Raw genomic sequence first — 27,960 nt, 5'->3', positions numbered from 1 at the left:
TTCGAATACGACCTATGTTTGAACAGGAAGCCCCCAAGTGACCATAAGAGTTGTTTAATGACACTGATTCGAATATGATCCACGTCAGACCCAAAGGGGTTAAGCTATGATTCAAATATGATCAAGAAGCCCCCAAGTGGGTTTGGCAGTATGCCGATCAAGTGGGTATCGACAGCTATGTTCTCTTTGGTTCGAATACGACCTATGTTTGAACAGGAAGCCCCCAAGTGATCATGGCTAGATTCAGATATGATCATAAGCCGGACCAAAGGAAAGCCAGATTCAGATATGATCCGCTTCTCCTTAGTTATCTCCACCACCTGACAAAGAAAACACATAAACCTTTTTTGGGAGTGGAAAAAAGGACAGAGGTCCTGCTTTATTGCTTTATGTGACATACATAGTATAAATATATACACATTAGAGCCGATGGCTCAAGTATAATAAGGCCGAAGATGAGCGATATTCCACGGCCGACGGGTCTCCTCCTACGACTTACGTGAGTCTTTGTGCTCCCGAACGCCGATAAGGTAGTATGATCCGTTGTTCAGATTCTTGCTGACCACAAAGGGTCCTTCCCAAGGAGGGGATAGCTTGTGCATGTCAGATTAATCCTGGATGAGTCGGAGCACTAAGTCGCCTTCCTGAAAGGTTCTGGACCTAACCCGGCGGCTGTGGTAGCGGCACAGGTCTTGCTGGTAAATCGCCGAGCGGGCTATTGCCAAGTCTCGCTCTTCATCCAACAGGTCAAGTGCGTCTTGCTGAGCTTTTTCGTTGTCTTCCTCAACATAAGCCGCCACACGGGGTGAGTCATGACGGATGTCACTTGGCAGGACCGCCTCTGCTCCATACACCATAAAGAAAGGCGTGTAACCCGTAGATCTGTAAGGTGTAGTATTGATGCTCCAAAGTACAGATGGTAACTCCTCCACCCAACAACCCGATGTCCGCTGCAAGGGGACCAAGAGCCGGGGCTTGATACCCCTCAAGATTTCTTGATTAGCTCATTCTGCTTGACCATTGGATTGAGGGTGAGCTACAGCTGAAACGTCAAGCCGGATATGCTCTCGTTGACAGAACTCTTCCATAGCTCCTTTGGAGAGGTTAGTGCCATTATCAGTTATGATGCTGTGTGGAAAACCAAAGCGAAAAATCACCTTTTTCATAAACTGGACCGCCGTGGCTGCATCACACTTACTGACTGGCTCCGCCTCCACCCACTTTGTGAACTTGTCAACCGCCACCAAGAGGTGCGTCTTTTTATCCTTAGACCTTTTGAAAGGCCCGACCATATCAAGCCCCCAGACTGTAAACGGCCAAGTAATTGGAATCATCCTCAATTCTTGAGTCGGCACATGGGCTCGTCGTGAGAATTTCTGACATCCGTCACATTTACTGACCAGGTCTTCTGCATCAGCATGAGCCGTCAGCCAATAAAACCCATGACGGAAAGCTTTGGCCACAAGAGATTTTGAGCCGGCGTGATGACCACAATCGCCTTCATGAATCTCACGAAGGATCTCCTGACCCTCTGTAGGTGACACGCAACGTTGAAACGCTCTAGTGACGCTGCAATGATGTAACTCGCCATTGACAATTATCATGGACTTGGACCGCCGGGCGATTTGTCTTGCCAAGGTCTCATCTTCAGGCAACTCTCCCCGGGTCATGTAAGCCAAATAAGGCACTGTCCAATCCGGGATAACGTGGAGAGCCGCCACCAGCCGTGCCTCCGGGTCTGGTATTGCCAGATCTTCCTCTGTAGGTAACTTAACAGAAGGATTATTCAAAACATCAAGAAAGGTGTTAGGCGGCACCGGCTTACGCTGAGATCCCAGCCGGCTTAAGGCATCAGCCGCCTCATTCTTCCTTCAATCAATGTGTTCCACCACATAACCCTTGAAATGTCCAGCCACAGCATCGACTTCACGACAGTAAGCCGCCATAAGGGGATCTTTAGAGTCCCACTTTCCTGACACCTATTGAGCCACAAGGTCTGAGTCTCCCAAGCATCTTACCCGACTCAAGTTCATCTCTTTGGCCATCCGGAGACCATGGAGTAGGGCCTCGTACTCAGCTGCATTGTTAGTACAAGGAAACATAAGCCGGAGCACATAACAAAATTTGTCACCTCGAGGGGAAGTTAACACGACTCCAGCCCCCGAGCCTTCCAACTGTCTGGACCCATCAAAGTGAATAGTACAATAAGTGTTAACGGGCTTCTCCTCAGGTGCCTGTAGCTCTGTCCAGTCGTTGATGAAATCCACCAAAGCTTGAGACTTAATGGCAGTGCGTGGTACGTACTTCAGACCATGAGGCCCGAGCTCGATGGCCCACTTGGCGACTCGTCTTGTAGCCTCTCTGTTCTGAATAATGTCTCCCAAGGGGGCAGAACTTACCACAGTGATAGGGTGACCTTGGAAGTATTGCTTCAGCTTCCGGCTTGCCATGAACACCCCGTAAACAAGTTTCTGCCAATGAGGATATCTTTGTTTTGACTCGATGAGTACCTCACTGACATAATAAACCGGCCGTTGAACCGGATGTTCCTTACCAGCCTCCTTGCGCTCTACCACAATTGCCACACTAACAGCTCGTGAATTAGCAGCCACATATAACAGCAAAGGCTCTTTGTCAATGGGAGCTGCAAGAACTGGCGGCTCAGATAACTGCCTCTTTAAATCTTCAAAAGCAGTATTAGCAGCATTACTCCAGACAAAGGTGTCTGCCTTCTTCATCAGTTGGTACAGCGGTAGGGCCTTCTCACCTAACCGGCTTATGAACCAGCTTAAAGCGGCAACACGACCCGCCAGTCGCTGAACATCATTGATACATGCCGGTTTAGCCAAAGAAGTGATTGCCTTAATCTTCTTCGGATTAGCCTCGATGCCCCTATTTGAGACCAAGAATCCCAAAAGCTTGCCCGCAGGCACACCAAATACACACTTCTCCGGGTTAAGAATCATTTTGTAAACCCGGAGATTGTCAAAGGTTTCTCTGAGATCAGATATCAAGGTTTCCGCCTCTCCGGATTTCACCACTATGTCATCCACATAAGCATGAACATTGCGCCTAATCTGATTGTGGAGACAATTCTGTACACACCGTTGATAAGTCGCCTGGGCACTCTTGAGCCCAAAAGGCATAGACACATAGCAGAAAGCTCCAAATGGAGTGATGAAAGCCGTTTTCTCCTGGTCCTTAACTGCCATCTTGATCTGATGATAACCAGAGTAAGCATCCAAAAAGCTCAAACGCGCACAACCCGCCGTAGCATCAATGATTTGATCAATGCGGGGGAGAGCGAAAGGATCAGCCGGACAAGCCTTATTTAAGTCCGTGTAATCCACACACATCCGCCAGGTGCCGTTATTCTTGAGCACGAGCACCGGGTTAGCCAACCACTCCGGGTGAAACACTTCGACAGTGAACCCAGCCGCCAAGAGCCGGGCGACCTCTTCTCCTATAGCTTTTCGTCGTTCCTCATTGAATCACCGCAGAAACTGCCTGACCAGCTTATATTTCGGATCAATATTAAGAGTGTGCTCAGCGAGTCCTCTCGGTACACCCGTCATGTCAGAAGGCTTCCATGAAAAGATGTCCCGGTTCTCACGGATGAACTCGATGAGCGTGCTTTCCTATTTAGGATCCAAGTTGGCACTGATGCTGAATTGCTTAGACGAATCGCATTGAGTAAAATCAACAAGCTTAGTCTCTGCAGCCGATTTAAACTTCATGGCCGGGTCATGCTCTGTAGTCGGCTTCTTGAGGGAGGTCATATCCTCCGGGTCAACGTTATCTTGATAAAATTTGAGCTCCTCTGCTGCACAGACAGACTCGGCATAAGCTGCATCGCCTTCTTCGCATTCCAAGGCCACCTTTCGGCTTCCATGCACAGTGATGGTACCCTTGTAACCCGGCATCTTGAGCTGTAAATAAACATAACACGGCCGCGCCATGAACTTGGCATAAGTCGGCCGCCCAAACAAAGCGTGATATGGACTCTTGATTTTTACCACTTCAAAATTTAATTTTTCTGCCCTAGAATCATGCTCGTCTCCAAAGGCCACCTCTAGCTCAATCTTACCCACAGGATACGCCGACTTACCAGGCACCACTCCATGGAAGACGGTGTTGGAAGTCTTTAAATTCTTGTCAGTTAAGCCCATGCGCCGAAAGGTCTCGTAATAGAGGATGTTGATGCTGCTACCTCCATCCATGAGCACCTTAGTAAATTTATAACCACCAACCTGCGATGCCACTACCAGGGCCAGTTGACCCGGATTATCAACCCGGGGAGGGTGATCCTCCCTGCTCCAGACAATAGGCTGTTCCGACCACCTCAAGTAACGAGGAACTGCCGGCTCAACAGAATTCACCGCCCTCCTATGAACTTTCTGATCACGTTTACACAAACTTGCGGTGAACACGTGATACTGCCCACTGTTTAGCTGTTTTGGATGGCTCTGATAACCCGACTACTACTGCTGCTAACCTCCTTGACCAGACTGTTGTTGATTATAACCACCCTGGCTTCCCTGAAAACCTGATCCTGAACCGCCGCCCGGGCCATGAAAGCCGCCAGCTCCTGAGCCGCCGCCTGGGCCTTGATTGCCATCAAACGTATTAGAATTCTTGAAAGCCTTCATGATTGCGCAATCCTTCCATAAATGAGTCGCTGGTCGTTCCCGGGTGCCGTGTTTCGGGCAGGGCTCATTGAGTAGTTGCTCAAGAGACGGACCTGACCCGCCAAACCGAGGGGGTGGCTTTCCTTTGCACTTCTGATTGTTACCCTGTGCATTGGCCACAAATTCCGGGTTACCGTCCGCCTTACGCTTATTGCCTCCTTGACTCGCCGGGTTATGCTGCTGACCCTTTCCATTACCGTTCTTCTTTCCCTTCCCTGTCTTTTCCTCATCAGACGCGGGATCCTTGGTACTATCAGAATCGGCATACTTGACTAAAGCCGCCATCAGCGTCCCCATATCGTTGCAATCACGCTTAAGGCGCCCCAGTTTCTGTCTCAGAGGCTCAAAGCGGCAATTCTTCTCCAGCACGAGAACTGCTGAGCCGGCATCCATCTTGTCAGACGAATGTATTATATCTTTGACCCGGCGCACCCAATGAGTCGTAGATTCACCTTACTCCTGCTTACAATTTGTCAGGTCCACAATCGACATAGACTACTTGCAAGTGTCCTTGAAGTTCTGGATTAAACGGGCCTTTAGCTCCGCCCATGAACTAATGGAATTGGGTGGCAAACCCTTTAACCAAGAATGGGCCGTTCCGTCCAACATCATGGTGAAGTATTTAGCCATCGCTTCATCACTAACCTCCAGCAGCTCCATGGCCATCTCGTAACTTTCAATCCACGCCCCGGGCTGTAAATCGGCCGTATAATTCGGCACCTTTCGAGGTCCCTTGAAATCCTTGGGCAGACGTACATTACGTAGAGCCGGTACCAGACAAGGAACTCCTCCGGTTCTAGTAGCAACACCCGCCTCAACGGAAGTCGTCGTGTAAGCCGGTGAGTCCTGTTGGGCTGCTAGCTGAGCCGCTAGCTGAGCCACCCGCTCGTCCTCCTGACGTATCCGATCCTGAACCGGGTTATACCCGCCGGGCTGGTTCCGGCGCTGAGCGCTACTTGACAAGGCCTCTGACTCCATGTTTCTACTGTAACTCGGGCTCCGGTTTTGACGAGGCGGAGCTAACCAGGGCGGAGGAGTTGAGTGAATCATGTCCTGGCTGTAGGAGTAGGTTTCTTGCTGAGCCAGGGCTGTTTGGACAAGTTCCCTGATCCTCCGGGTTTCCACCGCTGTCGGATCATCACCATCTACTGGGAGAGCCTCCAAACGTGCTGATGTTGCGATTAAGTTCTCCATGGGGTTGGAGAAGTGACCCTGTGGTATTGGTACGTAATGGGGCGGTGCCATATTGCCGTGAAGAGGCGCCGTCACCGGAGGCTGGACTGGGCCTCCCGCTCCGGATGTCATAAACTGATTTGCACCTGGCGGGTTACTTGGGCCGGCCCCGGGTGTAGCAAAGAGATTCCGAGGATCATAAATCTGAGGTAAACGGGACTGAGTTTTCTGATGTCTCCTCCTCATTACCTCATTAGATGCGTTCAAGCTCAATGTGAGCTGAAAGGCCTCTGCCTGAAGTTGCTGCGCCCGTACGTCCAAAGCCGCCCGCTCTGTGGCTAATCTAGTATCTTCAGCTGCTAAGGTTTCCTTGGCCCGGGCGATCTCATCGCGAACCTGTGCCACCTCTGCCTCATGCTCAGACTGGTTCGCTGGGACGACTGTAGCAGTTAACAAGGTCGTAAGTTTATCCATGAGATCCATCAGCACCTGAGCCGGTGAGCACACAGGGCCTCCTGCCCCGGCTGCTCCTAACCCGGACGTTATCGCCGCTGAGGCCGTAGAATTTTGGCCGGGTTGAGTACCAGCCATGAAGACTCCTGCCCAGTTTGGCGACTCTGAGGGGTCCGGAATAGTGCTGCCATCGGAACAGCCCCCAAGCACACCATCTTGAACTTGATACAGCGAATCTGTTCAGCCGGCGGACGAATCACCGTCAGAGAGGACGGCCGGCTCACCATCACCTTCAGATCCTTTAGAAAGTTCACCTCCGTGGATGCAACCGACAAAGGCACGTTTCACGACAGGTTGAGCTCGGGCGGGTTTCGCACACTGAGCCGTCTCGACGAGGTCGGTGCAGCTGTCCGGCTCAGGGCCCGGCTCACCAATCCGGCCGATGAAGACGTGAATTCCGCCAAAGGGGACCCGGTACCCGTACTCAATTGAGCCGGCATCGGGGCCCCAGCCTTCGTCGTTGATATAGATCTTGCCGTGACGACTCTTGGTCATCCGGCCAACTGCGTATCCCTTGAGCCCTTCGAAGCTGCCCTTCAAGAACTCAAATCCACCGTGCGCTGGCCCCACGGTGGGCGCCAACTATCGTGGAATTGTCACGGCAGATGTCCTTTTGCAAGGACTTAGTCGTGGAGCCATCGCAACTAGGAAGCTTAAAGGGGTTAATCGGGACAAGGACACGCGAGGTTTATACTAGTTCAGCCCCTTACGGTGAAGGAAGGCCTACGTCTAGTTGGGTTGGAATTGCTTGAGGTTTCGATGACCAGGGAGCGAGATACGCTATGCATGGCTCTCGATCAGTTGTTTTTTCGCCCTAAGCCGCTGGCGGGTCGTCCCCTTATATACACGGGTTGACGCCCTGCGGCCTACAGAGTCCCGGCCGGCTCATAAACAGTGTCCGGCTCGGCGACTAGTTACTTCTACCTTACAGTACAAGTTATACCATCATGGCGGTTTATCTTTACGGGCCTCAGAGTCGCCTGTGGGCCTTTAAGCCTTTTAGTGAACCGCCATCTTCATGCCTTGGTCTTGGGCTTCTGATGAACCTCTATTTGCGTAACCCGGCCTCTCCTGGATGGCTTACACAAATAGTCATATCCCCAACAGCTACAAAGAAGTCACCTTCTTCAGAGAGCAGTGTTTTGGTGCTTAGGTTCACCTGCACCTGATATCCTGGACGTTCAATGTTGCATGGGGATCAGGGAATATGTCAGGGAAATCAATGGCATGGTGCGTTGGAATAAATAATACGAGCCATATACTGTAGGAAACAGTGGACTGTTGTGGGCCTCTTTCGTAGGGCGCATGGGCAATTCAAACGAGCGGTGTATCCTTCCGTCAGATGTGGATTATGATCCGTGGCTTGGGAACATCTGTTACGACTTGAGCCTTGGTCCAATCTGTCAGAACATGGCGTTGGTCTGCCGTTGGAACTTACTAGAGCCGTGGCACACACATATGGACTAGGGGCGGCCAAAGGTATCGACCTACAGATGAGGAAGATTGCACGGTTTGCTTTTGTGCGATGGCGCATTCTGAGCTTGGTGGTTAGAGATGGCGGCGAGCGGAATGGAGTCCATGCTAGACCCCGCCGACATGTTAGCCATGGCTTTTGGGATTCTGTTTTAACATCCGGTGTCGACATCCGCTGGCGCTCCTCCCGGCGAGAGAGCCTGAATTCCCTACGGCATCCGATTCGGATGGAGCTTGACCTGTGCAGAATTGTTCCGGCCTTGCTAGGTATGATAATTTCAATGATGCTCACATAAAAGATAAGAATTAAACATAAAGAGAGCATCATGAAGCATATTGCTAACACATTTAAGTCTAACCCACTTTCTATGCATAGGGATATTGTGAGCAAACAACTTATGGGAACAATAATCAACTAGCATAGGAAAGCAAAACAAGCATAACTTCAAAACTTTAAGCACATAGAGAGGAAACTTGATATTATTGCAATTCCTACAAGCATATGTTCCTCCCTCATAATAATTTTCAGTAGCATCATGAATGAATTCAACAATATAACCAGCACCTAAAGCATTCTTTTCATGATCTACAAGCATAAAAAATTTACTACTCTCCACATAGAGAAATTTCTTCTCATGAATAATAATGGGAGCAAACTCAACAAAATAACTATCATGTGATTGAAAATTAAGATCAAGATGACAAGTTTCATAGTTATCATTATTCTTTAAAGCATACGTGTCATCACAATAATCATCATAGATAGAAGGCATGCTTTCATCATAATAAATTTGCTCATCAAAACTTAGGGGACAAAAAATATCATCTTCATCAAACATAGCTTCCCCAAGCTTGTGGCTTTGCATATCATTAGCATCATGGATATTCAAGGAATTCATACTAACAACATTGCAATCATGCTCATCATTCAAATATTTAGTGCCAAACATTTTATAGATTTCTTCTTCTAGCACTTGAGCACAATTATCCTTTCCATCATACTCACGAACGATATTAAAAAGATGCAACGTATGAGGCAAACTTAATTCCATTTTTTATAGTTTTCTTTTATAAACTAAACTAGTGATAAAATAAGAAACTAAAATACTCGATTGCAAGATCTAAAGATATATCTTCAAGCACTCACCTCCCCGGCAACGGCGCCAGAAAAGAGCTTGATGTCTACTACACAACTTTCTTCTTGTAGACGTTGTTGGGCCTCCAAGTGCAGAGGTTTGTAGGACAGTAGCAAATTTACCTCAAGTGGATGACCTAAGGTTTATCAATCCGTAGGAGGCGTAGGATGAAGATGGTCTCTCTCAAGCAACCCTGCAACCAAATAACAAAGAGTCTCTTGTGTCCCCAACACACCCAATACAATGTTAAACTGTATAGGTGCACTAGTTCGGCGAAGAGATGGTGATACAAGTGGTATATGGATAGTAGATAATAGTTTTTGTAATCTGAAAATATAAAAACAGCAAGGTAGCAAGTGATAAAAGTGAGCATAAATAGTATTGCAATGATAGTAAACAAGGCCTAGGGTTCATACTTTTGCTAGTGTAAGTTCCCTCAACAATACTTACATAATTGGATCACATAACTATCCCTCAACATGCAACAAAGAGTCACTCCAAAGTCACTAATAGCGGAGAACGAACGAAGAGATTATGGTAGGGTACGAAACCACCTCAAAGTTATTCTTTCCAATCAATCCGTTGGGCTATTCCTATAAGTGTCACAAACAGCCCTAGAGTTCGTACTAGAATAACATCTTAAGACACAAATCAACCAAAACCCTAATGTCACCTAGATACTCCAGTGTCACCTCAAGTATCCGTGGGTATGATTATACGATATGCGTCACACAATCTCAGAATCATCTATTCAACCAACACAAAGGACCTCAAAGACTGCCCCAAAGTTCTACCGGAGAATCACGACGAAAACGTGTGCCAACCCCTATGCATAGGTTCATGGGCAGAACCCGCAAGTTGATCACCAAAACATACATCAAGTGAATCACGTGATATCCCATTGTCACCATAGATACGCACGGCAAGACATACATCAAGTGTTCTCAAATCTTTAAAGACTCAATCCGATAAGATAACTTCAAAGGGGAAACTCAATCCATTACAAGAGAGTTGAGGGGGGAAGAAACATCATAGGATCCAAATATAATAGCAAAGCTCGCGATACATCAAGATCGTATCATCTCAGGAACACGAGAGAGAGAGAGAGAGAGAGAGATCAAACACATAGCTACTGGTACATACCCTCAGCCCCGAGGGAGAACTACTCCCTCCTCATCATGGAGAGCACCGGGATGATGAAGATGGCCACCGGAGAGGGATTGCCCCCTCGGGCAGGGTGCCGGAACGGGTCTAGATTGGCTTTAGGTGGCTACGGCGGCTTCTAGCGGCGGAACTCCCGATCTATTGTGCTCACGGATGTTTTTAGGGTATATGGAGATATATAGGCGGAAGAAGTACGTCAGGGGGGCCACGAGGGGCCCACGAGGGTGGAGGGCGCGCCCAGGGGGGTGGGCACGCCCCTGCCTCGTGACCTCCTCGCAGATCCCCCGACGTGCACTCCAAGTCTTCTGGGCTTCTTTCCTTCCAAAAATGAGTTCCGTGAAGTTTTAGGTCAATTGGACTCCGTTTGATTTTCCTTTTCTTCGAAACCCTAAAACAGGGTAAAAACAGAAACTGGCACTGGGCTCTGGGTTAATAGGTTAGTCCCAAAAATAATATAAAAGTGTATAATAAAGCCCATAAACATCCAAAACAGTAGATAATATAGCATGGAGCAATCAAAAATTATAGATACGTTGGAGACGTATCAGACGTTCACATGACACCACTAGAGGAGAGACAACATACATCTCATCAAAATATCAAACGAATACCAAATTCACATGACTACTTGTAGCAAGACTTCTCCCATATCCTCAGGAACAAACGTAACTACTCACAAATCATATTCATGTTCATAATCAGAGGGGTATTAATATGCATAAAGGATCTGAACATATGATCTTCCACTGAATAAAACAATTAGCATCAACTACAAGGAGTAATCAACACTACTAGTAACCCACGGGTACCAATCTGAGGTTTTGAGACAAAGATTGGATATAAGAGATGAACTAGGGTTTGAGATGAGATGGTGCTGGTGAAGATGTTGATGGAGATTGACCCCCTCCCGATAAGAGGATAGATGTTGATGACGATGGTGATGATTTCCCCTTCCCGGAGCGATGTTTCCCTAGTAGAACAGCTCCGCCGGAGCCCTAGATTGGTTCCGCCTCGTGCCGGTGGAGTTTCGTCCCATGAGCTTGCTTATGATTTTTTCTCGGACGAAAGACTTCATATAGTATAAGATGGGCACCGGAGGCCTGCCAGGGGGCCCACGAGACAGGGAGGCACGCTCAAGGGGGTAGGGCGCGCCCTCCACCCTCGTGGCCAGGGTGTGGGCCCCCTCTGGTTAATTCTTTCGCCAGTATTTTATATATATTCCAAAACATGCTCCCATGAAGTTTCAGGACTTTTGGAGTTGTGCAGAATAGGTCTCTAATATTTGCTTCTTTTCCAGCCCAGAATTCCAGCTGCCGGCATTCTCCCTTTTCATGTAAACCTTGTAAAATAAGAGAGAATAGGCATAAGTATTGTGACATAATGTGTAACAACAGCCCATAATGCAATAAATATCGATATAAAAGCATGATGCAAAATGGACGTATCAGCCAACAAGGGGGGAGCTGAGCATCCTCCTCGTCATCATCATCATCATCTTCTTCTTCTTCTTCTCCTTCTTCTTCTCCTTCTTCTTCTCCTTCTTCTTCTTTGTGTTACCTTTGTTAGCCAACATTGTCTCAATCCACTTCAATCTTTTGTTCTTCAAAGCTTCATTGTCATGCACCTCCACACCATGGCCGGACTGAACAACAACATCCTTCTGTGGCGCATATTCATCAATCCTTGATAATCCACAAGTATAGGGGATCGATCATAGCCTTTTCAGTAATTAAGAGCGTCGAACCCAATGAGGAGGTAAAGGCATGATTTATACTCTCTAAGGTTCTACCTATACAACCCTATGTACACCGAACGCTAATTTTCCTAAAAATTCTAGCGAAGATAGTTTGAAAGCTTTTGAGAAAGAGAAAAGGCGAGTGTGGAGTAGCGGTGATAGGATGCGTGGAATTATCCCTAAGCAATTGGCTACTAGAAATATAATCATCATTTCTTCTTTATATGTTGGAGAGGCCTATGCTAACATACTACCAGTACATGGAAATCATACGTACTAGGATTGAAACCTAGCAAGTATCCTCAAATACTAGGAATTTATTAAGGTAAAACCCAAGCATAACATTAAGATCTAAGGTCCTCTACATCCCATATGCAACAAATTTACAAACTTGGACATTGTAATATCTGTCACTCCGACCATCCTTCCTAAGAAAAATCATTACATATTGCAAAACCTAAAGTGTAATTCACATATGTTCACGCTCATATGATGGGCACGAAAGGAACATGACAAAATAAAGCATGCAACTCAAATCAATCACGGCCACCAATTAACCGTATGAGAAGAAGGATCTACCCAGACATATAGAAGATGCAAGAAATCATTGGATAATAATTAATAACATCAAACACAATGTTCAAGAAGGATATTACAACAGGTTGCGAGATAGTGGACCACTGAATATAGAGGGACGAAAGTGATGGAGATGTCTATGAAGGCGGTGGAGTTGATGGATATGATGGTTATGATGATTGTTGCCTCGCTGGCACTCCGACGCCACCATAAGATAAGGGAAGAGAGACACCGCTTCCTTCTTCCTTGGCCTCTCCTCTAGATGTGGTTACATTTCCCCCTATGTTCCTTGGCCCCCATGTCTCCCGGAGGGTGAGAGCCCACCGAGATTGGATCTCCCTTCTCTTTGTATGTCTTTGTTTTTGACACTTTTTTGCATCAGATCAACATTTTTTAAATAACCAGAGATCCGCAAATCTAATTGAGCTGAAATTTTAAGAATTTATTATTATTATTATTATTATTATTATTATTATTATTATTATTATTATAGGATCTTTCTTGCGGCCGAAGGAGAGTTTAAACCGACTTAGGAAACCTCCACACGGTGGGCCCACACGGCCCACCCCCTAGGGCACGTGGAGGTGCCACATGGCCTCCTGGTGGTCCCTTGGCCTCCATCTTTTGGATGCTGGAATCTTTTGGCCAAAAATATTTTTAGATTTTGTTTTTTGATTTTTCTGGCTCCGAAACTTTTTTCACCTAAGAAGCCAAAAAAAATAGAGAACAAAATTGGTCTTTTGCACTTTATTAATATATTAGTTCAACCTAAAATGATTCAAATTTATACCATAAGTATTTAAAAATGATATTAATATAACATGAACATAAGAAAAATTATAGATACGTCGGAGACGTATCAAGCCTCCAGTCTATGATCCAGTTATGAAGAATGCAAAACATGCTTAACTTCGGAAGTGAAAGAGTGGAATGCGTAAGGGCATCTCCAACACAAACCCATAAATGCCCGCACACTGTTGGAAATATGCCCTAAAGGCAATAATATTGTATTATCTATTTCCATGTTTATAATTAAGAGTTTATATTCTAAGTTGTAAGCCCTAAAGGCAATAATATTGTATTATTTATTTCCATGTTTATAATTAAGAGTTTATATTCTAAGTTGTAAGTGCTAGGATTCTGAAATATGTGATTTAGTGAAAAACTCATAATCACATGTGGAATAACAGTAAAATCTGATTTCTAGTCTCGCCTCTAGGACTATATATCTCAAGTGTTGTTTGTGATCAAGCGTGTTATTATATAGCTTCATTGGCACACAGCACACATGAATCTGCCCTACTCGATACATGCATGTAACAAAGCATACGGTGTTCCTTGTTCATTCTCAATTGTTTGAATATTTCTTAAACCCCATCCATCTGGAATCACATGTTACTTAGCCTAAAACTGGATGTGGTAGTAGCTAGGAATGTGCACTTTTTTTATAGTCGAATCCGATCCTTTTTGGATTCTATGGAAAAAAATGGGACGTGGAGTTTCTACACCTAGTAGCAAATGCTCCTGGTGTGAACAGTAAAATATAAAAAAATTTAAAAAATTAAAAATTCTGATTTTTTGTGTGGCATATTTTCACAAATGTTCGTTGTGCATGTTAAATTTCATCGTGAAATCACATTGGTGAAAGGCGTGGTAAAAAAACAAAATCGATGTTCTAAAAATGTTACTTACAAAAGCATTTGAAGCTTTGATTTTGTTTTTTTGGCACGACTTCCATCAATGCGATTTCGTAATAAAATTTTGCATGCACAACAAACATTTGTGAAAGTATGTCCCAACAAATTTCAGATTTTTTTTATGAATTCACCTTGTGATGGCAGTTGGGGGAAAAAGTGGCTCAGCGTGTTACACCCGACTACAAAGTCAACTAGAAGACCGGCTCGTTGTTAAGAGTGGCTTTGTACTACCCTCTCTGTAAAGAAATATAAGATCGTCCAAACGAACCAGCCGTATCGGATGGCATACATCATGCAATGCAATGCATCGTGTCGGATAACAAATTACCAAGAGAGAAGTGAATGCAAATTGTTTGTTGATGTATGTAAGCAATAACTGGGGTTCAAGAGATCTCGAACAATACTTTCTATAATAAACAAAAATCCTGAGGACGAAAAAAAATGTCTATACTCTTGGTTAGTGCGAAGTATACCTTGTACTCCATGAATCTGTACGTAAAAAGGTGCCTGAACTGTCTGACTGGGTCTCCGTTTGGAACATAAATACATGGTCGCGGACAATGTGCCTGAACTGTCACAATCTGCTTCATGTTACTCAAAATTTTCATTTGCAACCCAATCATTAGCGTAACAGATTGTGTCATTGTGTGAAGGTTATTTGTGCGATTCTTAAGCAAATTAATGGGCTAGCTATGCTCAAGATGGAAATGGGTGATCGGTCGATATGGAGATGGGTTGATGGACCGGCTGACTGGTGTATGTGCATGCAATCACACCGTGTATAGCAGTTGGAAAAAATGGTGCTGCCGCCGCGTGTTATACCGAGTCAAGAACAAATACTAGATCATCGTCGTGTGGCTTTAATAGCTGCTTCCATGAACTGATCTACCTAACCGCAGCAAAACTAATCTTGCTTACTCGTATAGCTACTAATCAAGCGTGTTATTATATAGCTTCATTGGCACGCAGCACACATGAACATGCCGTACGCCCCTACTCCATACATTCTCAATTGTTTGAATATTTCTTAAACTCCATCCGTCCGGAATCACAGGTTACTTATTAGCCTAAAATTGGATGCTGTAGTAACTAGGAATGTGCACTTTAGAGCATCTCCAACAGCCGCGCAATGCGCCGCGCGCTAAAAGCCGCGATACAGCGCCGGGTTAGCCAGCTTTTGCGCGCAGCGGTGCGCTGGCTCCAGCGGCCGCCGCAAATTAAAGCGCGCCCACGCCGCTCCAGCAGGCGCGCTATATTTCAGTTTTTTCTACTACATATTTGGTTTCGTAGATAGTTCTCCTACTACATATTTGGTTTCGTAGATAGTTCTCCTACTACTGCTCGTCCGACTCGGACTCTGTCTCAGTGATGTCTTCCTCCGACGTCGGAGCGTAGGCGTCAAGGAACTGCTCGTCGTCGGAGTTCCAGGAGGACGCATCTCCTAGCGCTTGGTTGTATTTAGCGACCGCCTTCCGCATTCGCTTGCCCTCGCGATAGTCGGCTCGCTCCTCTCTCCTCTTCGCCCTCCTCGCCCTCCTCTGGGCGAAGAACTGTTCCTCGTTGGTGTCTTTCGGGAAGCGATGAATCCACATCGCCATAGCTTGCTCGTCCATCTCGGCCAGCCTGAGACGATGCTCCCGCCTCCGATGCTTGCGATGATCCTCGTCAGTGAGAAGCCACGGAAAAGGCGCCAACTCCTGTGCGCGCTCCCGCGTCGCCACGTTGGCGAAGTTCATGTCGTGACGGGACCGCAGGAGGCGCCACGCCGCAGCGTCGTACGCGCGGGTGCCCTCCTAGGCGGTGTCGAAAGTTCCGAGACGGAGCCGCATGCCGCCGCCCGACCGAATCTCGGCGGAGTAGGTGCCGGACGGACGCACGCGGACGCCGCGGTAGCCCGTACCTCCCCGGCGCCGAGGCGGCATCGTGGCGCGGTGGTGGCGTGTCGGCGGCAGAGCGCGGCAGGGGGCGATGGAGTGACGAAGAGAGCGGCAAAGGGCGATGGAGAGAGCGGCGGAGGCGCTGCAATTTAAAGCGCGCCGGACGCGGCGCGCCAAATGTAGCGCGCGAGCGGCCGCCTTTTCCCCCGCGCGCGCAATCGTTTCCCGCGCGCGCTAGTTTTGCGCCACCGCTGGAGCACGCGCAAACGTCCCGCGCGCGCTATAAAGCCAATTTACCGCGCGCGCGCGTCTTTTGGCGGCTGTTGAAGATGCTCTTAGTTTGATAGTCGAACTCGAACCTTTTTGGATTCTATGGAAAAAAATGTTACTCCCTCCGTTCAGTAACACAAAAATGTTTGAATATTTTAATATAGACTATATAAAAAAATGAGACCAACCCAAAAGCTAACCCTCATTGACATTTTTTTATAGGAGAAACTCCGCGAGCACCGCGCATCTGAGCCGGGACTCGAACTCGGGTGGGCTGGCAGCAACCTCAGCTGTCCAACCAACGGATCGACGCCCCGTCCTTAATATAGACTATATAAGGATTGAAATGGATGAACAAACACACTAACACGTGCAGATTTAGGAAAAGTTAGAATATCTTATATTTGTGAACTGAGGGAGAATATATGAAGTGAGGCGAGGATGAGAATAGTGCGTAATCGCTCTACGCAAGTTTATAAGTTCGATCGAGGGCTCAGTAAGCTTATCCCAATACTTATTGGTTGGGAAAATTACCTTCCAAGGAAAATAATCCTCCCAAATGTCTCTGCTCCGGGTTGTAAATTCCGATGAAGGTACGAGTGTGTATTCATGCAAATCTAATATGATCTTTAGCTCCGTCGCATCTCCACCTACATGCATATATATACAGTATTCACCGGCAATATTGATGTGCGTCACTATCTGCTTAATGGTACTCAAACTTTATATTAACAAGACAATTAATTCCCGCAAAAAAAACAAGACAATTAATCATCTGACACACATCAGAATTGTTAACAACCAAAAGTAAAGAGATGTGGGAATGAATGTTACCTGTGTATACATCTTCAACAAAACAGAAATGCTTTTGAAACTAATTCTTTACACGATCTTTTTAATCGCGCTGGATGCCCGGGGTCAAAGTCGTGCTAGTTTGGATGATCTACACAAATTGTTTACGTTTTTCTTCTAGAAGTCCTGCCCTTGTTTGTAGCGACGTGAATTGTTTATGAGTGGATCTCTTTTCGTTTTAGTTTGTCCTTGAGCTTGCATGCACATTAGTCAAAACTCATAACATCATCTTTACATTGACTGATGGAAGAAAAACTCTTTTTGACATACACAAACAACTAACAAAGAAATTACTTTGAAAAGTCAAATTACATACACTGACAACTAATAGTATGATCTGCGATCGACGGACACACAAAATAAATAGATATGCTTTGAATGACTTTGGAATGATTGCCTAGTGGTGGTTGACGACAAAGCACTTCTCCCTGATCTCCCCCTCTTCACCGGTGAGAACCTCCACGTTGCCCATCTTGACCATGGCGGCAGCGAACTTGGCCTGCCATGCCTTCTCCACGGCGGCGTGGAACGCGACGATACCGGCGGTCCGGGGGCTGGTGAGTAGTGTCTGGTCGGAGGTGAGCGGCACCTTGCGTGCCAGTACGTTCTTGAAGTACTGGTTGTCAAACTCCCCCGGCGTGACGGGGTCCAGCGGCACAGTTGTGGGGTCGCTAGGGTTGTCCGTCGATGGAGGGCATTGATGCTTCAGCTCTGCCGCGTAGAACCTGTCGATGGACGGGTCGGTCCGGCCGACTTCGCCCGAGAAGTTGTGGATGCGTTGAGTGAAGGAGGAGCAGTGGGATCTACCGATGGTATGTGCGCCCGAGAGCGTGACCATGTCGTCTGCGGAGAGCCCCTTGCGCTTGAAGCTGGCCACGAGCTCCGCGACCTCGTCGGTCGGGAATGGCACGTTGTTGTTGAGCACCTCGTCGGCGATAGACACGCGGCCGTCACGGCGACCAGACGGCACACGGTAGTTGATGCCGCCGGCAAGGTTGGCCCCGTCGCGCGCGGCGAAGGCGAGCACGTCGGCGCAGGAGACGGTGCGTGGGCAGCTCGCCTCTAGGGCTGCCTTGGCCTCGTCGATGACCTCAAAACCACGCATGCTTGGGTTGTTCGCCTGCGAATCCTTCTCCGCCGAGTTCCCGGGCGTTGAGTTGATCAGCAGCGAGCCATCACAACCCTACACATGTAGAACAACACAAACATCAATGGTCAGATCAGGTACCTGAATGTAAACGTTGCACTGACAAGGTTGCATGAACCGTGAATGGAGTAGGGGTGCATGGGTGCATGATGGTCATTGCTTACCCTGACAAAACAATCGTGAAAATGCATGCGGATGATGCCACCGGCAAGGCCTGGGTTGCGGGCCAAGGCGCGGCGGACGGCGTCGCGCACGATGTACTCGGCCTGTGGGCACGTGTGCTCATAGAACCCAACCTTCAGAAACTTCGACGGCGGAGGCGACGCATCTGCCACCGCCGAGAAGGCGGCCACGGCGAGCAGCACCGCCGCAGCCCACGCAAACACTAAAGTGGGGAACCTCATGACTGGAAGCTTACTATCGAAGCAACTAATTGTGGATTAGTTTCGTGGGCTGCAGGTTGCTCTTGCTCCCCAAATTCGTAACAAGCTAGAGATTGCTGTGGTGATGCGTTGATGGCTGGGTGAACTGGTGTTTATATAGCTTCACTCAACGGAGGCGACGCATTCACCGTGTAGCAGTTGGGAAAAAAGTGGCTCCGGGCGTTATATATACCCGACTACGGAGTCAACTTGAAGACCAGATCGTCGCTAAGGGTGGCTTACATCCACCTAACAGCAGCTAAAGTAAACTCGCTTACTCGTCAAGGAACTGGAGTACTCCCTCTCTCTCTCAGTTCACAGGACGTGCACATACTCCTAGGTCATCAATTTGACCAACCTAATACAAGTCATATATTACAAAAATATACCAATATAAACTTTAGGTGTTCTATTTTCGAACGTTTATAATTTTTGTGTTATATAATTTATATTAGGGTGATAAAATTGGCAATCTAGATATACGTGCAGGACTTGTAAATTGAAATGAAGGGTAACAAATCTTGTGATTATGAGATCGACTATTTATTGATAAGTCGCCTGCTTTCTTTAGGTAAGTCGAATTTTTGGATATACCGTTCGTCCTCCAGTATTCGGCTCCGCTCGCAGCGTTGTTGGAGCCTTGGGCCAGGGCACTGCCTAATCCGAGTGGGAATCAAATATTAAAAGCCCTTCGCATCCGCTTGAAATGCCGCAGCGAGCTGCATCGTCTCCGACTCCGCCTCCGCCTTGTTCCTGGTTCGGCCTTTAGAGTTTCGTCTCGTCCAATACTTTCTTCTCACACAAAATTAATTTACCCTAATTGCAATTCAGCGAACTTACAAATAGCTCTTACGGTGCTGCATCCATCGCACACATACTAACTGATGTTTCTCCGTACATCTATTTGTTACGACAAGCTCCACATATCTCAAGTAGAACACATGTTTCATAAATCTTCCAATAACTTGATATTACGTTTGCTCCTTATCTTGAACTGTGGTACAAGAAGTGTCTGTAATTATCTTCGCCAAGAATAAAAATGTCCTCCTCTAATTTTTGTCTTCAAAAGAACATGGATGTGCTTGTAGCGCGACAGGGCGCCTTAATTAGGTGCAACACACGTCACTCTTCTGACAGCTCATGAACCGTGTTGCATAAGACGATGTTAACTAACGCAATGATCGATCGGACGGCATGCAATGCAACACATCGTGTTGGACGACAAAATACCAAAAGAGAGAAGGGAATGCAAATTGTTTGTCGATGTATGTAAGCATAACTGAGGTTCAAGAGATTTCAGACAATTCTTTGTATAACAAACAGTCTCGAGGACAAAGAAAATGTCTATACGTACTCTCGGTCAGTGCGAAGTATACCTTGTACCGTGAAGCTTTACGTACAAAAAAAAGGTAGAGTATCATGTCTCTCTGACAGCGCGTCTCCATCTGAAACATAAATACTTGGTCGTCGACAACGTGCCAGAACTGTCACCATCTGCTTAATGTTCCTAAAAATTTGCATCCGCAATGCAATGACTAGCGTAACCGATTGTGTCATTGTGTGAAGGTTACTTGTGCGACATTCTCGAATAAAGGTCACTTGTGCAATGCTTAAGCAAATTTAGTCACTGTGTAGCAGTTGGGAAAAATGATGGCGCCGCCGCGTGTTATACCGGGTCAACAACAATTACTAGACCGCCGTCGTGTGGCTGTAATATATGCTTCCACGAACTGATCCACCTAACTTCTAACCGCAGCAAAAACTACTCTTGCTCATCTAAAAAAACTACTCTTGCTTACTCATATAGCAACTAATCTAAGCGAACAGGAATTTTTGGAACATGGTTCCATGCGCACCAGCTAGATCAATAAAATCAAGAAAATTACTAGAAAACTTTTTTTAAAAAACTTTAGGGTATCAAACTTGAACGACCATATACTCACATGTGAAGTTTCATAGAGAAATGATATCTATGGTATTTTGGTAAAAAAAAAGTTAGAATTGATGCGATCAAAAACACATTATTTGAATGAATAGTAATGTCTAAATTGTATTTTTTTCCCTTTATTAAGAACACCATGGTTATTCCTTCACAAAGCTTCACACGTGAGTAGGATGATCATCAAGTTTGATACCACAAAATTACAGATTTTTTACAGTATTTTTACTATTCACATTGGTGTGTGTGAAACCATGTTACCTTTGGTATTTTCGCTAACCAAGCATGTTATTAAACAGCCAAACTGCATGCAGTGGTAACTAGGAATCTGCAGTTTAGGTTATATGTTATATATGAATTTGGTAGTGGAACGCGATCCTTTCTGGATCGTATGAAAAAAAGAAAAAGAAATGTTACTCTCTCTGCTCCTGCGCTCCAAATTAATTATCACAGCTCTAGTACAACTTTAGTATCAGGTGAGGATAAGAAATGTACTTTATTGCTCTACGAGTTTTAGAAGTGTGACCGACGGTTTAGTAAACTAATCAATCCAGGTGACGAGAACAACTCCAGTTTCGAAGAAAATGTCTTTGCTCCGGGTTATACATTCTCAGGAAGGTACGTGTGTGTATATGCAAATCTAATAATCTTTATCGCCGGCGCATCTCCACCGACATACAATTATATACAATATTTTTTGGGAATATTCATGTGTGTCACTATCTTCTTAATGGTACCCAACATAGTTGTTAACAACCAAAAGTAAAGGGATGTAGGAATGCATGTTACCTGTGCAGACTTCTTCAGCAAAACAGAAAAGCTTTTGAGACTAATTCTTCTAGAAGTCTTATTAACCACGCTGGCTGCCCGAGGCAAAGTCGTGCTAGTTTGGATGATCAACAGGAATCGTTATGTTTTTCTTCTAGAAGTTTTGCCCTTCTTTGTTAGCGACATGAGTTGTTTATGAGTGGATCTCTTTCGTTTTAGTTTATCCTTGAGCTTGAATGCACATTAGTCAAAACTCATAACATCATCTCCCCTGTAGCTGCATTGATTGATCGATTAGGTGGCTGGATATATATTGTATAAATGCACTAGTATTCTCCAAAGGTGGCATCAGGTAGAAGAGTACACAGTACACACACATACGCGTCTTAGCTTGCTAATTTATCTGCCCACAATTAACAACACCGTGAAACATGTCGACTTTTTACCACGTCAAATTCTTTCCCTGCTCCAATAATTGATTAAATCAACTGGAGTCTTGATTATATAAGTTACCTTCTAGGCCGTAGCTAGAGTAGCCTCCAAGATGGTACAAAATGTACTACCCCTTGGTTCCAAATTGTAAGATGTTTTTTTTTCTTCTGAATTGGATGTATATAGACGTGTTTTAGTGCGTTTGTTTACTCATTTTACTTCACGTGTAGTCCGTATTAAAATATCCTAAATGCATAATTCCGGACAAAGTTGAAAGGTTGTTCTAAGGCGTGAATTTACCAAGATTTTGGTGTGGAGGCAAAAGCTAGCGAATTCCTTCCTCTGTTTTTCCATGAATACCATTTTAAGTGCCAAATTTGCTGGAGATTCACATGTTAACAACCTTTTAAGATTTCATAGAAAAAAAGCCATCTTTCCTGGATTAGTGATTACTTCAATCCATACTCCCGTGGTATGGAATAACAAAAAGCAAGGGCAGTGGGACCTGGATCCGGATGTCTGATCATGTGTGCCCTACACAAAAAACATGACATAAATGAATATTATGAAAATGGTATTTACATATACTTCTCTCTTTGTTCCACAAGACAAAAATGATTATATATTTTCATCCATCAATATAGATTCATGTTTCATATATCTCGTAAATCACTTTTCACAAAAAAAAATGGAGTGGGTCAAACCACAACATGAAACACAGATGCAACTACCTGTGGATATTTTTGGTGACATACATATTTATGAGGGTCTACACTCGGGGATGGAACCAACAATTGAGAGCCGGGTGTGTGTGTGGGGGGGTGGGGGGGGCATGCTGAATTTTTTAATGAAACCACCTCTAGATACTGTTGAAATATTAGGGTGGGCCTGGGGTCGATCTAACAATTTCTGAAAATCTTCAAGGGCCCATGTGGGTTTTATGGCAATGGTGTGGTGGGAAGATTAGTCCCACATTGCTAGTTGGATAGTTGGAGAGGAGTTGGACCTCCTTATAAGGGATTCTCTTCCCCATGTTATTGCGTCTTGAGAAGAGAAGTGGTTCCCGCGCACTCCTCCTCCACCGCCCGCCTCGCCACGCCGCGCGTTGCAGGAATGAGCCGAGCCGAGTTCACACCTATGCGCTTATTTTTGCCAGCCAGGAACGGAGAGTCTTTGACAGACGGGGCCACGATCTGGGACGTCCGATTGTGGGTTGTTACCGACCCAGACGTGGGTTCAGCCCACGTCTCTCCACATGGTTGCGCTTGCATATATATGAGGCATATGCCAACCCTAGCCGCCACAACAAACCGCATATGCCTCCACGCCCTCTGTTGTTCCTTTGCTGCTGCTGCCGTTGGTGATCCCATCCCACCCACCGCGTACATTGTTAATGAGAGAGCAGGCCTCCGAAACTCCGCCTCTGCAGACCCTGTACGGGACAAGGGTGATTAGGGTTTTAAGGAGCATCCCCTATGCGACTGCTCGCTACCGATCATCTTCATTCACTACTTCCGTGTCTCCTTCGTCATCATCATGTCCACCGATACCAAGAGAGCTTCCGCTGACAAGAAGGCGGATGAGGAAGCCGCCGCCACTGCTACGGCCAACTGGCCTATTGGAGGGTATACCACGCTTATCCTTTGAAGAGAGCATTAGATATGGATGTAGTGTGCAACAACATCGATGTTACAAGGATTGCACATAATTGACGAGAACTAAGGCAAGACTAGAAGGGATGTGACATTGCTTCTATCAAACCGGTGTTGACAGAGTACTCCCTTGTTCCATATTATTACTTCCATCCTAAATTACTTGACTTAAATTTGTCTATATACAGATGTATCTAACTCTGGCCCGTGTTTAGATACATCCGTATGTAGACAAATGTAAGACAAGTAATTCGGGGCGGAGGGAGTATAATATAGTAAACCATATAAGTTTGCATGCAGTTAAAGTTTTAGATTTTTTACCACTAACATAGGAAGTACATTGATTCATCCTCTAAGAATGACATATTTCTACTTGCCTTGCACAACACTTTTGTGCCATATATATGCTTATTTATTATTTTTGTAAGCATTCTATAATCAAATTTTCTACTCCCTCTTTGGCATACACACCTTCAAATTTCAGGCCCAACTAGCATTTCCAAACTTGCTAAAAAACAACCAACGTTTCCAAAATGTGATTGCAAGGAATTGACACCGGTGGAGGAGAAACTTTTTGTCCCCTTGCTCCGGTTGCCATCTTAGCAATGAGAGGTGGGGGGGCACTCAGATCTTTAACTAATTTGCAATCTTCATCAACACTTATGGTGGTCATGATGTTTTGCAAATAAAATTACTCATATTCCTCTGTGATGGTGTCATGGATCCAAGGAGGTATGTTCGTGGAACCAATTATTCAGACCTGATGAGGTTTTGTGTGATGTTGCTTTTGTTGGTTTGTTTCTTTGTGGAGTTGGAATCTTTCCTTTGCATTATGGCGAAGACTTAGTCGTTCGATAGTCTCACTTCTAGGGGATCGTCCCTGGCCCAAGTAGTTCATCGCTCATTGCTTCTCGTATTTGTTTAACAGGCGACTCAAGGAGCTTTAAAAACCTTTATCAGTAATCGAGTTTGTGCAAGTGAACAAGTGGTAATATGGCTGCTCCAGTCCAACTGTAGTTATTTTCTGAAGTCTTGACAGTTTTTCGTCTTGTAAAGGTTGATATTACGAACAAGATGAGTTCAAGAGATTTAATTTTAATTCTTAGTTATGGGAGTTACTCCCTCCGTCTTAAAATGTAAGACCATTTTGACACTATACATTTTGGGACGGAGGGAGTACTTTGTAATTTTTTGGTTCCCAAAGTAGTGAGCATGTAGTGGTTCCAAGTATGAACAAATTTACACGTGTTTCTATCAAGAAAAAACTAGGGTTTCCAACTAGATGACTAATTTTTTTTTCTTATGATGTTCTCCAGTTAATATTGCTCGCTCGCACAAATGGAAGAACTATAAAATTCTTTTCAGATTTAGAAAAGCAACACATTTTTATCCATGCACATTGTGTTGTTCTTAATTATACACTCATGTTTTAGGCATACACTAGGAAGTAAGAACAACGAAAAAACACTTCATGAAACTAAATTACAGGTTTTTTGTGAAATTAAATTACAATATATTGAAGCACCAACATTAACTGCTAGTCTGCCATCAAATGGCTCACGTCAATCAACTATGTATCTATACCAATATAAAAAGACCCAAAGGGGCATATTCAAATAATTTCGGCCATCAAATCATGTCAATCCAACGACCTAGACTGTTTCAATATCGAGCGCTCAACACATTTAATGTGTAGTTAATTCCATGTCAAATATAGTGTTAATCATATAATAACACGTAAATAATATTTTACTTAATATCCGCATGCACTTAATATACTTCCAAATTAACGTGCATTACACGTACACATTGACTAGTCGAAATTATGGTGATGGACTAGTAGTGGTTGACGACAAAGAAGATGTCCCTGGCCCAAGTATGTTACAGGGGATCATCCCTTGCCCAAGTATCTTATAGGCAATCTTCATCCGTATCTTATAGGTGATCGTCCCTGGCCCAAGTATCTTATAGGCAATCTTCATTAGTAATCAAGTTTCTGCCGGTGAACGAGTGGCCATATCGCTGCTCTAGCCCGACTGTAGTTATTTTCTGAAGTCTTGACAGTTTTTCGTCTTGCAAAGGTTGATACTATGAAGAAGATGACTTCAAGAGATTTAATTGTAATTCTTAGTTATAGGAGTTACCCCCTTCGTCTTAAAATGTAAGACCATTTTGACATTATGTAGTGTCAAAATGGTCTTATGTTTAGGGATGGAGGGAGTACTTTGTAATTTCTTGGTTCCCAAAGTAGTGAGCTTGTAATGGTTCCGAGTATGAATAAATTTACATGTGCTTCTATCAAGAAAAGCCTAGGGTTTCTAACTAGACAACTATTTTTTTCTTATGATGTTCTCCAATATTGCTCGCTAGTGCAAAAGAAAGAACTCTAGAATTCTTTTCATCTTTAGAAAAACAACATTTTTTTATCCATGCACATTTTTTTCTTCTTAATTATACACTCATGTTTTTGGCATACACTAAGAATTAAGAACAAAAAAATCACTTCGCAAACTTAAATTACAAGATATTGAAGCACCAACATTAACTGCCAACATTTTTGGCATACACTAAGCACCAACATTTTTTGCCGGTGATGGTCTACTGGTGGTTGACGACGAAGCACTTCTCCCTGATCTCCCCTTCATCGCCGGTGAGTACCTCGATGTTGCCCATCTTGACCATGGCCGCAGCAAACTTGGCCTGCCACACCCTCTCCACGGCGGCGTGGAACGCAACGATGCCAGCGGTCCAGGGGCTCGTAAGCAGCGTCTGGTCCGAGATGAGCGGCACCTTGCGCGCCAGTACGTTCTTGAAGTACTGGTTGTTGAACTCACCCGGTGTCACCGGGTCCAGCGGCACCGTGGTGCGGTCGCTCATGTTGTCTGTGGACGGCGGGCACTGCTGCCTGAGCTCCTCCGTGTAAGACCTGTCGATGGAGGGGTCGGTCTCGCCGACCTCGCCGGAGAAGTTGTGGATCCGCTGCGTGAAGGAGGAGCAGTGGGAGCGGCCGATGGTGTGCGCGCCTGAGAGCGTGACCATATCGTCGGCGGAGAGCCCCTTGCGTTTGAAGCTGGCCACTAGTTCATCGACCCCATCGGTAGGGAATGGTACGTTGTTAACAAGCACCTCATCGGCGATGGACACACGGCCGTCGCGGCGGCCCGCGGGGACGCCGTACTCGATGCCGCCAGCGAGGTAGGCCCCGTCACGCGCGGCGAAAGCGAGCACGTCGGCGCAGGAGACAGTGCGCGGGCAGGACGCCTCCAGTGCGGCCTTGGCCTCGTCGATGATCTCAAAGCCACGTAGGCTGGGGTTGTTCGCCACCGAGTCCCTCTCCGCCGTGTTCCCTGGCGTCGAGTTGATTAGCACCGATGCATCGCAGCCCTACACGTATCGTCAAAATAAAGGAACCAACGGTTAGATGAGAGGTTAATTGGATTAGTGCTGTACTGCAGTAGCATTTTTGGCGTGGTAGCTTACCCTGACGAAGCAGTCGTGGAAGTGCATGCGGATGAGGCCGGCGGCCAGGCCGGGGTTCCGACCAATGGCGCGGCGGACGGCGTCACGCACGATGTCCTCGGCCTGCGGGCATGTGTGCTTGTAGAACCCGACCTCCAAAGACTTAGACGACGGCGACGCGTCCGCCACTGCCGACGAGGCGGCCAAGGCGAGCAGCACCGCCGCTGCCCACGCGAACACCATCCATGGCGATAACCTCATGGACAAAGGTTCACTAATGGCCGGTTTTTTATGGCAGGTGCTCGCTAGCTACGTTGAGTTCGATCGCCTGTAGCCCTGGAAAGCTAATTAAGCTTAAGAGACTGATCGGAATTGCGTGATGGAATTGGTTGATGTGGAAATGAGTCGATGGCCAAATGAGTATACGGTCTGGTGTTTATATATGCACGCACATTGTAGCAGTTGGGAAAAAATGGCACCGCGTGTTGTGTACCGTGTCAACAAGACCAGATCGTCGCTGCATGGCTTTAATAACTTTGCTTCTTTTCACCTAACAGAAATAATTAAATCGGGCCTTTTCGTAAGCGTGTGATACGTACTCATGCAGCGGAAACCCTGCCCCTAGTCCACGCATGCATGCATCACGACAAGCTCCACACATCTCGAGGCAGCAATAGACGGTGTATGATGCACGAATCATGCATGGTGGAGCAAATCAACGTCTTCTCTTCCCATTGTCCGTACTCCACAGCGAGGAAGGGATATCGATTGATCAATATACAATGTGCAAAATATAAGTATATGGTGGCCGACATTACGCCTGTGTCACTATATATCTGACCAAATTTTGCATTTGCAACACAATCATTTGCGAAACAGTCGTATTAACAGCTAACAGAAAAGGGATGTGTGAAGGTTACTTGTGGAAATCTTAGGCAGATGAGTCAGATTATGAGATAAACCATGGACAGAGTCTCTGCGATGTAC

General features: G+C 45.8%; 3 protein-coding genes across 3 annotated transcripts; all 3 read right to left on the bottom strand.

Annotated features, from left to right (window-relative positions):
- Nucleotides 1–15,489: 15,489 nt before the first annotated feature.
- LOC147990087 (uncharacterized) lies at nt 15,490–15,891 on the bottom strand. Its single transcript, XM_087537058.1, has one exon. The coding sequence runs from the start codon at nt 15,889–15,891 to the stop codon at nt 15,490–15,492; it is 402 nt and encodes a 133-aa protein (XP_087393184.1).
- A 1,476-nt stretch (nt 15,892–17,367) lies between these two features.
- LOC125507299 (peroxidase 5) lies at nt 17,368–18,845 on the bottom strand. Its single transcript, XM_048671942.2, has 2 exons — nt 18,466–18,845; nt 17,368–18,337 (listed from the first exon to the last, which is right to left on the bottom strand). The coding sequence occupies exons 1-2, from the start codon at nt 18,703–18,705 to the stop codon at nt 17,552–17,554; spliced, it is 1,026 nt and encodes a 341-aa protein (XP_048527899.1). The 5' UTR covers nt 18,706–18,845; the 3' UTR covers nt 17,368–17,551.
- A 7,153-nt stretch (nt 18,846–25,998) lies between these two features.
- Nucleotides 25,999–27,395, bottom strand: LOC125507199 (peroxidase 5). Its single transcript, XM_048671879.2, has 2 exons — nt 26,995–27,395; nt 25,999–26,898 (listed from the first exon to the last, which is right to left on the bottom strand). The coding sequence occupies exons 1-2, from the start codon at nt 27,232–27,234 to the stop codon at nt 26,113–26,115; spliced, it is 1,026 nt and encodes a 341-aa protein (XP_048527836.1). The 5' UTR covers nt 27,235–27,395; the 3' UTR covers nt 25,999–26,112.
- Nucleotides 27,396–27,960: the final 565 nt, after the last annotated feature.

Source organism: Triticum urartu, chromosome 1A (assembly GCF_056163025.1).
Source record: "Triticum urartu cultivar PI428250 chromosome 1A, HENAU_Tu73, whole genome shotgun sequence".
Classification (NCBI taxonomy): domain Eukaryota; kingdom Viridiplantae; phylum Streptophyta; class Magnoliopsida; order Poales; family Poaceae; genus Triticum; species Triticum urartu.
This window is presented reverse-complemented; position numbering and strand designations above follow the sequence as displayed.